This window comes from Clarias gariepinus, chromosome 3 (genome assembly GCF_024256425.1).
Source record: "Clarias gariepinus isolate MV-2021 ecotype Netherlands chromosome 3, CGAR_prim_01v2, whole genome shotgun sequence".
Classification (NCBI taxonomy): Eukaryota; Metazoa; Chordata; class Actinopteri; order Siluriformes; family Clariidae; genus Clarias; species Clarias gariepinus.
In genome coordinates, this window is record NC_071102.1 from 3,035,464 (window position 1) to 3,049,958 (window position 14,495).

General features: G+C 37.3%; 1 protein-coding gene across 3 annotated transcripts in view; it reads left to right on the forward strand.

The window, feature by feature from the left end:
* igdcc4 (immunoglobulin superfamily, DCC subclass, member 4) overlaps window positions 1-14,495 on the forward strand; it is a 58,743-nt gene that overhangs the window by 19,071 nt on the left and 25,177 nt on the right. For all 3 annotated transcript variants that reach the window (XM_053492230.1, XM_053492233.1, XM_053492232.1), the window contains exons 3-4: window positions 7,017-7,176; window positions 12,233-12,366. In XM_053492230.1, the coding sequence (XP_053348205.1) occupies window positions 7,017-7,176; window positions 12,233-12,366 (294 nt within the window). The remainder of the gene's footprint in view (window positions 1-7,016; window positions 7,177-12,232; window positions 12,367-14,495) is intronic.

The window sequence follows — 14,495 nt, forward strand, 5'->3', positions numbered from 1 at the left end:
AACGCAGGCTGAATTGTGAAAGCTGTTGTGTGCTGGTTTTTGGGCCGATGAGCAATATCTCTGTCTTATCTGAATTTAGTAAAAGAAAGTTATTGGTCATCCAATCTTTTATGTCCTGGACACACTCTGTTAATCTAGACAACTTGGGTATTTCATCTGGTTTTGTTGAGATGTATAATTGGGTATCATCAGCATAACAATGGAAACTAATCCCATGCCTTCTAATGATGTTTCCCAGGGGAAGCATGTAAATTAAGAACAGGAGAGGTCCTAAAACTGACCCTTGTGGGACCCCATATTTCACTGGCATTACATCAGACGGTACTCCATTTAGATCTACAAAATGGTATCGATCAGACAGGTATGATCTAAACCATTTTAATGCCTGCCCCTGAATACCTATATGATTTTGTAGGCGGTCTATGAGAATATTATGATCTATGGTGTCGAATGCAGCACTTAGATCAAGTAAGACTAGTATTGAGATGCAGCCTTGGTCTGAAGCTAAAAACAAGTCGTTTGCAATCTTGACTAGTGCAGTTTCTGTACTATGATGGGGCCTGAAACCTGACTGAAATTCTTCTAGGATGTTGTTTTTCTGCAAGAATGTGCATATTTGAGCTGATACTACTTTTTCTAATATTTTTGATATGAACGGAAGGTTTGAAATCGGTCTATAATTTGTTAATTTGTAATATATACAGTATAAAATTCATTCCAGATACACAATATTACCATTTCATTTTTATTGTGGGCAGTATAAGGTACACCTGTGCACTACTCATGATGTCAGATCTTTAAGTCCATCTCATGAAAAATCGGAGCAGAAACAAAGGTGTTGCGTTTATATTTTTGTTGAGTGTGTATAGTTTAAAAAATACACTGATATATTCAGTTGATAAGATATAAACAGCTAAAATAATGTAATTTTGTATAATAAAATGATGTATGCATAAGTAAAACCACAGTAAATTACAAGTTAACTTTGTAGTGGACAAAAAAAAACTGTATAAATGCAAAAAGCTAATAGTCACAAATATACTGTTATTTGCGTTCGCTGAAAACCACAACAATCACTAAATGTAATATTCTTCTGTTATTCGCACCGTGTAAATTAAGATAATCTAAAGTAACTCCATTTAACTAATCACTATTGCTCATGAGGTGATTGTGCAATGTGATGCTCGCGAGTAGCACGTGAACAGATCTAGCGTGACTGTCCCGAAGTTAGCAAACAGTTTAAACTTAAAGCACTTCACCTTTTACACGATGGAGAGATACAGTTTTTACCGACCCTGCTGTCGTTTCGCCATCCGTAACACCAACATGTTTTCTTTTTAAGTGTTCGTGCATGACATGCCGTGAAAGCTCGGTCTTGCATAGCGTGACATGCCGTGAAAGCTCGGTCTTGCATAGCGTTGACAACGAATTTCATTATCGATAATTATCGATTTTATCGATTAGTTGTTGCAGCCCTAAAGTAAACAACATATTACGATATAGCAGTTTTAGGCCAGTTAAATCATATACTGGGCCACCAGATTGTCTGGTCTCATTCTGGCCACGTCACATACTAATCATAAACACAACCCCATACACATAAAGCATCAGATTCCCTTCTGTAAAATCATTAAGTCAACCAAATTATTTCTACAGGTTTATTCAGAGGGTATTGTTTAATAATTAACAAAATACAGCTATCTGCTAAATACCACTGAAACAGAAAATCAGTAACTTTAGTTTTCAGTCTTGTCACTGTTAAGTTACCTCGTAGTGCCAAGTTCTATTTTTTGTGGCTTTTCTGCCACTGAAGCCAAAAAAAAAGAAGCAGGCAAACTAGCGTGCTTGGTAATACTGTATGTGACGCCCTGACTTTATGTCATGCCCCTGGGATGGGAATCACCAGGGAGCTCACCAGGACAACGGTGGCTTAAACGGTTAAGGCTTTGGGTTACTGATCAGAAGGTTAGCGGTTCAAGCCCCAGCACTGCCAAGTTCCCACTGTTGGGCCCTTGAACAAGGCCCCTTAACCCAGTCTGCTCCAGAAGGCGCTGTATCCTGGCTGCCTCTGTTCTCTGACTGCAGGTTCTTAACTGGAATATGTAAAAAAAAAAAATTGTACTGTGCTACAAGGTACAATGGTGTAAAAAAGTGTTTGCCCCCTTACTGATTTCTTATTTTTTTGCATGTTTGTCAAACTTTAATGTTTCAGATCATAAAAAATTTTAATATTAGTAAAAGATAACACAAGTAAACACATCATGCAGTTTTTAAATGAAGGGTTTTATTATTGAGGGAAAACAAAATCCAAAACTACATAGCCCTGTGTGAAAAAGGGTTTGCCCCGCCTGTTAAAACATACCTTAATTAACCTGATACCTTGGTGCCGAATAGATTGCAATTATGTTACTCTCTTACTTACTCATCAGTTATGCCATTAAATCTGTAAACAGGGTTGCAGGCGGGGTGGGGGGGGGGGGGTGTTGTTTGCCTGGAGCATAACTTAGGTAACATAGGGTACAAGGTGGGGTACACCCTGGACAGGGTGCCAATACATCACAGGACATACATAGTTTACAAATTAACACACTACGAGCAATTTGGAAACACAAATTAGCCTAATCTGCATGTTTTTAGACTGTGGGAGGAAATCAGTGGGAAACCACCTAGCACAGGGAGAACATGCAAATTCCTCGCACCCAGACGCTGGAATCGAACCTGGCTGGGAATCAAACCCGGTCCTGGAGGTGCAAGACGACAGTGCTAACCACTAAGCCACCATGCAGTCGGAATTGTGTTTTTAAGAGTTGTATTTTATAAATAGCTTGATTCAATATCCGATTAAATTTTAAAACCTTGAATCTATTAAAAAAGAAGTTGAGCTATAGCTCTAAAGCGTTATTTAAAAGCTTCACAACTGAATCGAGCAATAATAATTAAATGTCGCTCGTTCCTTTTAAAATAATTTTTTTCACAAACCAAGGGCAGCATTTACACAATACAAAATAATTTCAAATACAAGATCACAAAAATTGACATTAAATTGAATAATAAACGTTTAATGAGACTATTTAAGTAAAGTACAGATACGTGATAAGTACAAATACTTTAAGTACTGTACATGAACTCAATTACCTCCCACCTCCACTTCTAGATTATCTGGAAAGCTCAGAAAATCTTATCGGTTAATTTCCTTATTAAACTTCTCCAAGTAAACCTAAGACAACTGACCTATTTTTAAACAGCAAAGCCTTGTTACACGTAATATTGACTATGGTTAGTTTTACGCTGTTTATTGTTTTTAATAGTGATTTTTTTTTTTTTTTATGTAATTGTTTTGCATCTGTGCTTTATGGCATTTCTTTGCATGTGCCTAAGATGTTTGCACTCTACTGTCTAATCTAAAAAGCAATTCTTTTCCTAGCTAAAATGTAAATGTATTTATTACACCACAGGAAGACGAAATTATTTTATTTAGGTAGAACTTTAGATAGAACTTTAGATTAAAAAGAGTAATTTAAATTTTTCTTTTGTCACATTCCAAACTCCATAAAAGACATCCTAAGAAGATAAACATCTGTAACTCTGCAAAACAGTCAGATAATTAATCTTAAATTTGACTTTAAAATGATTAAATTATCAATTATGATAAAACCCAACTAAAACTTATCATAATCCGTGTTTGATGTAAGTACTCGACCCCTGCAGCTCTAACTCTTTTCTTTTAATATTAAATCAGTATTTAAGTCTAGCATCAATCAAGGCAAAAATACATTCTGCCACTTATTTGCTAAAGAAAAGAGTGGATACTACATACAGAAAATATTTACTATAACACAAAGATTATAAAAAAATATATAAATTTATTAAATGAGATTAAGCGGTATGTAGAAATAAACTAAATCTTATTAATATTCTGTTTGACTTTTTGCTCTTGAGTTCTCTCAGGGACACTGACAAACAGTTTCATTAAAGAAGGTAAGTTTTGTAAAGTATGTCAGAAATCCTGAAGTGGTCCTTCTGCCCACTTTATCTCTTTTTTTTCATACTTTCTATATATATATGAAAAGTGCACATTTCCTTAACGTCATACAAATATTTAACTTTCTTCAAAATGTACTTTTAGAAATATTTTTTTAAGTGATGCACTGATGGTAAAGGCATTGAATTGCTTTGAAATTATAAGATAAAATATAAGGATGTCTAATGGAGTACCTAGTAGTAATACTGTAAAAGAAAGGTCAGTTGGATAGGAGAGAAAAGTTCTGGTAGAAAAAAGAAACCAGTTCTGGTTTGAATGTGTTCAAAGTCTTTTTGGGGAACTTTTCATGAAGTCAAGAAAAGGATGTTTACACTCTGCTGCTGATGTTACAGTCACTAAAGCAGTAATAATTAACAGGTATGCTTCGCTTAATGTCCGCAGTACGTTCTGTAGGATAGGACATTATGTGATTTGTTTGTGCTGTAGTACAAGCACTGTAATGAAGCAGAGAAAAAATGTAACAAAACCTACGAGCCATACGCCCTAATCTTTAAAAAGTAAAAGATGATCAATGACCAAACCTCTGCCGCTTGGTGCAGTGCTGGTCCCAAGTCCAGATGAAATGGAAGTGTTGCATTAGGAAAGAAATCTGGCATAAAATCGTGTTGTGTGGGGACTGGATAGTCCTCTGTGGCGACTCCTCAAGGTGACTAGCTAAAAGACCAAAAGCAACAAAAATTCCACTCAGCTCAGAGCAGGACTCAACCAGCAGAAATTTTTTGGTTGACTTATCATCTGAGATTGATTCTGTAAAACTCGGCATTATGAAGTTTAAAGATTATGTGAACCACATATTAGTAGGAGGGGTAGGAAGGGTCTGTGTGTGTGTGTGTGTGTGTGTGTGTGTGTGTGTGTTTGTGTGTGTTTGTGTGTGTGTGGCACGGTGTCCAATGACGTGGGCACACACAGACACAAAAAGCAGGCTAAGCCTTGAGCAAAGAGAGAAAATGGATCTTAAACCTCTCTAAAGAGACTTGCTTTTGCTTTACATGCGTGCTGTACACATACATACAGACACAAAATAAAGTATATTTTACGAACGCGTGGTTACAGTGTTATAGTAAACAGTACACGCATGCATGGATGTTGATTATACCAGTAAAGGACGTGCACTAAGACCCAGCAGGAGAGACGATTACCCACAATTCTGGAGCGGCAGGGATGTGATCACGTGACGCTCGGTGTCAAAACAAGAAGCGCATGCGTGATCCAAGACGTTTGTTTTCCAAGTCAAAATGTATTAAAAATCTTTGCTTGTCTTGCTAAACACATGCAAACCGCATTACTTGCAATCCGAGGTTCCATTGTACTTGCCTTTGTTTACTGGTGTTACTGTCTTTGGGAGATACAGTATGATGCACCAGGTGAGTATAACCTGGACAGGACAGTCACTGATGTCTGCTAAGGTTCTCCTTAGATTTCTCACTTAGTGAAATAAATGGTACAAGTGATAAATAATCAAAATCCATATTTCAGTCATGAACATGTGTAACAGGAAAACCCATCGTGGTGAAAACCATAATGCCTGTGTTTGGTGTAATTCCCAGATCAGTACCTCTTTTCCCATGTTTGCAGGGTGATTTTGTCACTTCTCTCACTTTGCTTGCATAGACATTCTTATTAATTAAACAGAAATCTACTTCTTGTCCTCTCTCACAAAGTAGTAAATGCTTAGTGTCATAAAACATGCAATAAATTATATTTCTGATGTCTGGAAAGTCTTTTTTTTTTAATTAACACATCTGTTTGAATATAATTATAAATATTGCACAAGCTGTCCTTTTTCTATGTTTGTGTATTTTATTAATTTTTCTCTTGTCCAGGTCTAAGATGTTATCCTTTTTACTTTATGTAGATGTAATTTTTATTTACTCATATAATAAATACTCTTCTAATAAAATTGACCTTAGATTATAGTTTAAAAATATTGTCTCAATGAGGTATAGGTCATTTCTTTTGTTTTTCTTAACTGTAAATGTAACAAAGCGGGTCTCATGAGGGGCAGAATTGCGTGAAAATTATCTGCATTATTCATCCGCAAGCTGCTACTCCGTTCTGAACAGACATAGCCGCGGTCATCTAGAACATGATTGCCAGGCGATGCTGCCACAAAGGCAATCAGCGTGGACATGCTGCTCCTGGTGGCGTCTATTTAAGAGTCCTGATACCTGCGCACTTCCTGCGATCATTTGGGTAGAACCGGTAAAGGTATCAGGGCCAAACAACGTCACAGCGTGCAGCAAGCCAAGACAAGGGCAAAAGATCCAGGCTTAGTCTTCCTTAGACGCTGAAGAGGAGAGAGAGAGAACGGCATGCCACCTGTCAAATGTGCACTCTCAGTTTAAGTGCAGAGTATAAAAACACATCGATCACGTATAAATCCTCGGTAAGGGCGAATGCCACGAGAGGATATAAGTTTTATTTTTAGTTTCCAGATTCCCGCCCGGTCTCGTGGACTGTTGAGCTTTGTTATTTTGTGTTTTCAGTTTCCTTTTTAGTTGCTAATTAATAATCCCATGCTATCTCCTAACGGGAAGGTCTTCCTGTGCATGTCTCGCTAACTCCTATTTCATTACAGAAGCCCTGAGTAGGGGCTCTTATAAATACTCGTGGTCTGGCTCTGCATACTGTAAAAGTGAAATTCTTATATACTACTGAATTTATTTAGATGAGAAAAAGCTATTTTACACATTTTCTTCTAACTTACATCACAGGTTTCATTTACTTTTCATTTAACAAGTAATATAATTCATGCTGTAAAGTGAATATGAGGAAGCAGCTTTAGCAAAGAAAAACCCAGTGCATTCTCTAATGCAGTTTTTTAGCTAATTATTGTGAAAGTATGTAAAGCACGAGCTACGAAAATGCTTCTTGTTTCACAGAAACGAACGTTCCACCTTCACAGCCCCTAAAAGCTACCTGCAGAGTTTACTGCACTAATTACATTTCTCACCTCATTTCCTTTCGTCTTCAGGACTTTCTGCTTTCCTCCGAGACCCTGAGGCTCAGGTTGTACCGGTCGGAGGTACTGCACGCTTCGAGTGCCACATAGACGGTGTACCCGCTCCCAGCATCACCTGGGAGAAGAACCACATGCCGCTTCCTGTATCTGCTGAATCAGTCAGTACACCGAGGTGAGACTCATCTGTTTGACTCATGTATTCTGTACACTGCTGAAAGATTCTACTTTATGCTTGTCTTCTCCTGAATTGTGCTCAGAATGATTCTTATTATTTTCTATTGAACCAGAAAGAAAAAGTTGCTTTATTTTAGAGCTTGTTTGTTGTTTCATGGAGCTGTTGTGGTTTATCATTTAAATAAGAAAGCTGACACAGATACCTTATTATTCATGTTGTATATGACTGTAATTTTGTGTTGTTCGTCTTCCTTTGTTTCTCACATGGTTTCGTTTTAATATATTTAGCAAACAGAGCAGGTTAGAGTGCACGTCATGTAGTGAGGTTTTTCTGTATTTGCAATTTAGATGAAGATTAATTTATTCCTTATATACCATCATCATCCCTGCTTTTGAATTAAAAAGCCAAGTATATTCCATTTAACACTGCACTATTGAATATGTGAAATAGCAGAAGGGCAACGTGAACTGAATCACAGAACATTACAGAGGTAAAAGCACGAGTTACCAGTACCCTTTAAAAAAGTAAAAACATACTTTGACTTCAGTGCTCCTGGTACGTTACCCGCAGCTTACAGTAGGACCTTACAGTATTACTGTATGTGTATTTAGTATTTGTTTTACTACAATGCCATTTAAAAAAATAAAAGTATTTCCCTTAAAAGACTGAACAAACATAGCCATGTGTATAGCCATAATTGTGGATTCATTCATTCATCTTCTACTGTATACTGTTTATCCTGTACAGGGTCATGGGGGCCTGGAGTCTACACCAGGGGACTTTGGGCACAAGGTACGATACACCCTGGATAGGGTGCCAGTCCATCACAGGGCACACACAAACACACACACACACACACACACCTAAACAGTCAATTTGGGAACACAAGTTAGTATAATTAACCCAGAGGAAACCCACCAAGCATGAAGAGAACATGCAAACTCCATGCACACAGACGCCCAAGGCAGAAATCGAGCTCTCGACCCAGGAGGGGTGAGTCAACAGTGCTAACGACTGGCTTATAATTGTGGATGTAAATGAAAAACAGTCTTCAGTTTTGCACGGTGGGATAGTGGTTAGCCTTGTGCCTTGCACCTACAGGTTCTGGGTTTAAATCTCACCTTTGGTTTGTATGCATGGAGTTTGCATGTTCTAACCCAGGCGTGGTGGGTGTCCTCTGGGTGCTCTTTTTTTTTCCCACAATCCAAAGACACACAGATTATATTTGATGTTCCCAAATTGCCTGTAGTGTGTGAATGAGCATGTGAGTATAAGTGCCCTGTGATTTATTGGTGCCCCGTCGTTGTGTACCCTGCCTCGAGCCTTAAGTCTCCTTGCTTATGCTCCCTTGCTTATATAGGAGCCCCACAACCCTATATACAGGATAAAGTGGTATACACGATGAGTGAGTGAGTGATTTTTCACAGATGTAAAGGTGTAACCTTTTGCAAAACACTTTACTTTTTTTTTTCTAACATGCGAAGCAGTGTATTTTTTTCTTATTAACTTCCAGAGAGGGACAAGATTCTGGGAAGGATTATTTATAGCTACTGTAACATAAATAATAACTGAAACCTGTTTCATGGACAATCCATGACAAAAATGTCACCATAAATGGGTTAAAAAAGTATGGAACTGTTGGCAAATTGACGAAGTGTACGATAAATAAAACACTTTAAGGTTGTATAGTATGTCCTCCTACTGTAAATTAATTAACCATAAGTCGGTCAGTTCTCACTGTTCCTTATGCCATGATGCATCCTTATGCGCTGATTATTTTCCTGTAAGAGCACATCTCTGGGTGTTTTATTTCTTACTTAAAACAAAACAAAACAAACAAACAAACAAAAAAACAGAATACACGCCCACATGCGACAAACTGCAAGCAAGACAAGTGACCTGTCGCATGCTAACGTAAACTCTGTGAAAAAAGACCTTTAACCCTTAATTTGCACGCCTATGTTAGGAGAATAAGAGCGTTTCCTGAATGCATAAATGCACAGTGGAAAATTCTTCTGTCGCCTCGGTCACCTCTCTATTTTTGCTGCTAATAGGAACAAACGAGTTTCCCCCACCTCACACACTCCTCCTGCACTGCAGTATCAACACATGGCTCGCTTTAAATTCACAGCTTCAGCTCTTGCGGGTCAGCGCCGTGCCGCTGAGCTCTTTGCTCTGATGTTGTGTTGTCCTGACTCAACCCCTGCTGAAAAAATTCTCTACCCCTGAACTAATAATTCATGCAGTCCATTTTCTCTCTCTCTCACATACATACTCACTCTCTCTCTCTCTTTCTCTTACACACTGACACACACACACACAGACACAAACGCAGGCTCTCAAGCTGTGTGTTTCCCACAGACGGCAATCTGTCTGCTGGATTAATAGTCTATAATACTTTGGTGGAGTGGGGGAGAGAAAACGGCGGTCTCTGGAGGGTTGTGGTGGATCAGTCAAGGCCTTGTGCAACATGAGCTCTCCTCCACAGCAGCCATGATGCCATGCGGGAAAAGACAGGCGGAGGGAGATGACTATTGACAAGCAAAACGGTCTGTTCGAGGTTGTCAAGCTCTGACGCACAGCCACCGCTGACCTACATTCAGATTTTCAGATGTTCTGGTCACATTTTTTCACCTGGAGTTTAAGCACACTTTTGCTCTTCGCTTCATTTTACTGACGATGCACGGCCCTATGTACTGTATAAATGTTTGAAAAACTTAAAACACAACATAATATTTCATTTTCATTTTAAATATCTGCTGAGACTAAAGTCCTGCCTGTTGCTAGGCAACTGAGAAACTGAAAGATACCAAACATAAATTATGATAATTAGGCCTAATGATTAAGCTAGCTAAGACAGCAGTCTTTTGTACAAATTTTTTTTTTAGTAAGGCAGTGAAAAGGGGGCAAATTTGCCCTAAAGGTCAATATTTTCCTTAGATGTGTTGACAAATGACTAAAGGAAGAGACACGTAAGGACTAAAATCACATTTTAATGACTCTTAGCTAGTGTAATATGGGAAATTATAAAATAACCTAAGAGGTTTGCTTTAGATCTTGCTGGTCTTAATTGTGGAAACCCTGTTGCTAGGTAATTAAGAAGCTAAGAGACACCGAGCATAAACTAGCGAATGACTAAAGCCAATGATTTAGCTCGCTAACACACAGATGTTTTTTATACAAACAATGTAAAGGCAGAATGTTGCTTAAAACACAATAAATGTGTATGGAATAACAACATTTCTCTCAGATGTGTTGACAAACTACTTAAAAAAAGTCTGTGTAGGGCTAAAACCACTTTTTTTGTCTCTTAGCATTGTCGGCTAGAATGACAAGTGAAATATGTGAAGTGGGTTATTTTATGTCTTGCTGTTTGAGTGGTTTAAATAGTGAAAAACCTGTTGCTAGGCAGCTAAAAAACTGGGAGACACCGAGCATAAACTAGCTAATGACTGTAGTCAATGATTTAGCTAGCTAACACACAGGGGTATTTTATATGTCAGAATGTTGCTATATTTGTCCGGAATAAAAACATTTTCCTCAGGTGTGTTGACAAATTACTTTTGAAAAAAAGAGACTGGACGTCTAAAATGACACATTAATGACGTTTAGCATCGACTGCTATAACGGTAATGTAAGAGGCGGTTATAAGAATAAGCTGAAAGGATTGCTTTGAGAACAAAACAACATGGAAGCAGAATAAATTTGTCTGGAAATTGAGATTTTACTCAGAATTGTTGGCAGATTAGTTAGGAAAGACTCTGAATCAAATTATGTACGAATAAAATGAGCATTTAATGATATATGACATTAGCCTCTAAAATGTCATGTTATAAGTATATAAGCGTAACAAGGAAATTCTTAGAATAAGCTTACAGGAGCATTTTAACCTTATTAAAACAGGCAAAAATATAATAAATCTAAATCATCTTATCTCTAATCATATTTTTCAAACTTCTTAAGAGAGTACTGAAAAATAATAATGTATTGGTAAAATTATAGTGAAAATATGCTTAGTTTAATCCGCTACAATGTTAAATGCAATATACAGTAGGAAGTAAAGAAGGCAGACATAAACCAAGACTAACACTAATACAGTAGGTTCGCCAAACCCACATTGGCTTTTATACAAACAGTGTAAAGTCATAATGAATGGTGCAGTAATGTAATACATTTGGCTTGGAATATCAAATGATGTGTTGGCAAATTACGAATAAATAAGCTTTTTTAAAAAGCTCAGTATTAATGAAGTTGCAAACGCTTTCAGAGCTGCATTTTCTGTATGAAAGAAGCTATTTAAACAAGACATTCCTTCATGTCAGTGTGCTGTTACCCAGCTGTGCGTTTGTGTGCTAATTCGTACAATACAGCGAGCCAGACTGTTCTCACACCTACAGTGTTCTAAGAGCACAGAAACACATTTTTAACACGTGCAGGAAGGAATTAGAAATATAGACTGCCAGGTGGTAAACATCTAGTTTGTTTTTGACTGTGCTTCAAATATAGAGCACACATTTCTTAACATAAATGTTAAGAAATGTTATGATTTTTCCTTAAAATTGTGAAAAATTAAATTTTTTATATTTTACAAATTGCAAAATAAAATGTTTCAATAATAACAGTATATTTTCTTACATATAGGAAGATGGTGGATTCGGAGTGTGTACTGGGAACACTGGACGTGGGATGACAAAATGACCAAACAATAAAAAATTCTTAATTAGGTCTTATTGGGTGGCAGAGATGTTTAGTTAACATGGAGTCCCTGGTTTGAGCCATACCTGCTTGAGTTTGCCTTTCAAAACATGACTACACTAAAAGAACCCCTTCTGTAGGTGTACAGTAGGTGGGTGGGTGCCTTGTACCCCAGGTCTAGGATAATCTCCTGATTGACTACAACCCTGACCCTGACAAATGCTAACTGATGATAAATGCGTGAACTATTTATATGATTGAAGTGTGATATTTACAATCATTAAGAAACATACAATTTTTTATTAGGACACATACATTTTAATTTATTCTATTTCTCCTTCTTGTTTCTCTGTAACAGGTTTGTAACACTTCCAAATGGCATTCTGCAGATTTTGGACGTCACGGCAGACGATGGAGGTTTGTACCGCTGCGTAGCATCAAACTCCGCTCACAAGCTCTACAGCCAAAATGCTTCGCTAACAGTTACATCAGGTATCAACTTGCAACTCACATACCTATAGCTACCACAAAGCCCCACTATTATCAAGCTCATCTCCTGTTTCAGGATCCGTCATGCGTATACAGCCTGTTTTCAAGAGGGTTCTTGTTAGAGCGACTCTAATAAGCTTCACTCATCAACCTGATCTGCTTTCCGAGGGAAAAGAATGCTAATCGCTGCTTTCAGACCACTCAACGTGAACAAGTGCATCTGTACATGAGCCAGTTTGCGTCATCGCCCGTCTCGTATTATTTATGTGGAAAGAGAATATGAACACAGTTAAACGTTTGAGCCTGTGCTTTGAGTGTGTTTTATATGCTGAGAAGATCTTTAATGCATTAGCGGATGGAGTTAACGTAGTGGATAGAATAGTGCGGGTACAAATCACTTTTAGATTTGTATTAATGCGCTTGTTCTAATATTTCATTTTCATCGTTTCTATAGTAACAACTCATTCAAAGGGGCTCTGATGGCAGATGCTCCACATAAATGAACATGACGTTATAGTTGATATGGCGAGGTGTTCTGTAAGGAGGTGTTTGCTTTACAGGTGTAAATCAGAGGTATAACTTTTTAACTGAAAAGGCTGCATAATAACTTCAAGAGAGACAAACGTGGGACTTTTATTATAATGTAAAAGGCAACCAAACAACCCTAAGCATTATAATATACAGCTATTAAATTAAGAAATGATAATATGATCTTCATTTAATCATTTAAAATGATTAATTAGCAGCAATATAGGAGAAAAAAGCACAATGAGATGTACAGGCGTAATAAAATAATTATCGCTCCCATGAAGGGAAAAAATTGGGATGAAAGTTTTTCTCTTTTAAATATTTTCGTGAAATCTTTTGAAATTGGACAAGTGTGCAGTGAAAAGGGGGGGGGGAGAGATAATGGTGTGAAGGATTTTGTATTTATCAAATGTGTGTCCTTGAGTCTAGTTCTGACTTTAGCACAAGCTCTAGATTTTTGTCTCATGCTCTCTCATTTTCTGTCAGCTTTCATTGCTGGCCTTTCCTTCCCTTTGGTGTGGTGTCTGTGACATAAATGGGTTTTGTGTGTGTGAGAGAGAGAGAGAAAGAGAAAGTACTTTCACACAGAGATCGGGCTATAAAGTCAATAAGAGGAACTCCTCAACATCTTCACATTTATCTGATTTACCTTATATAAGATTTCAGTGTTTTGATCTACTCCATATAACATGTATATAACATGATCTACTCTGTATAAGAGATCTGTGCTCTAATATAGTCTATATAAGATATCTGCGGTCTGATCTACTCTATATAATATATCTGCGGTGATCTAATCAACATAAGATATCTGACCTGCTAAGATATCTGTAGTCTGATCTACTGTATATGAGATATTGGTCTACAACAATATAGTCTAATATATTCTATATACAGTAAGGTATATGTGGCCTGATCTACTATATATAAGATATCCATGGTCTGATGTACTATATAGAGAATATCTTTATTTTAAACACCTCTACCTGAGCCACCAAGCCTTACAGTAACTAACTCTTGTCTAAAATCAATAATTTAGCTACCTAACACGCAGCAGTTTATACAAACAATGTAATGCTAGAATATCGCTAAAAAGACAAAAATAAATGTCTTTACTATCAAGGGTTTCCCAATGGTTTGCAAAAAATGGAAACATAAAGTATGACAAAATAATAAAAGTGTTATTTAAATTAAAATTTTATCTGTGTATGTGACAAATAAAATTTGAATTTGAATGAGACATTTAGGGTGCAAATGGTAATTTAAAATTCCGTTATTTGCTGGTGAAGACGCAGTTATCACAGCTCCAGTTTTCGATTCTCAGATCTCAGGTCTGTGTGTTTCTCATGCTCTCATCATGGTTTCATCTGGGTTCTTGAATCAGTAACTCTAAGCTGCCTGAATAACGCTATGTCTGAGTGTGTGGATGATTTCCACTGATAGGGTTTGTCCATGCATTACTCCCAGTGTTCCTGGGATAGACTATCACTTCCTAGTGTGTGTGAACTTCAAGGACAAGCATACAATAGAATTTTAGGTGACTAATTAACCTTAAACAGAAGCTTTTCTCCTCAATTTATAACATCAAGAATTTAAGAAGGGTT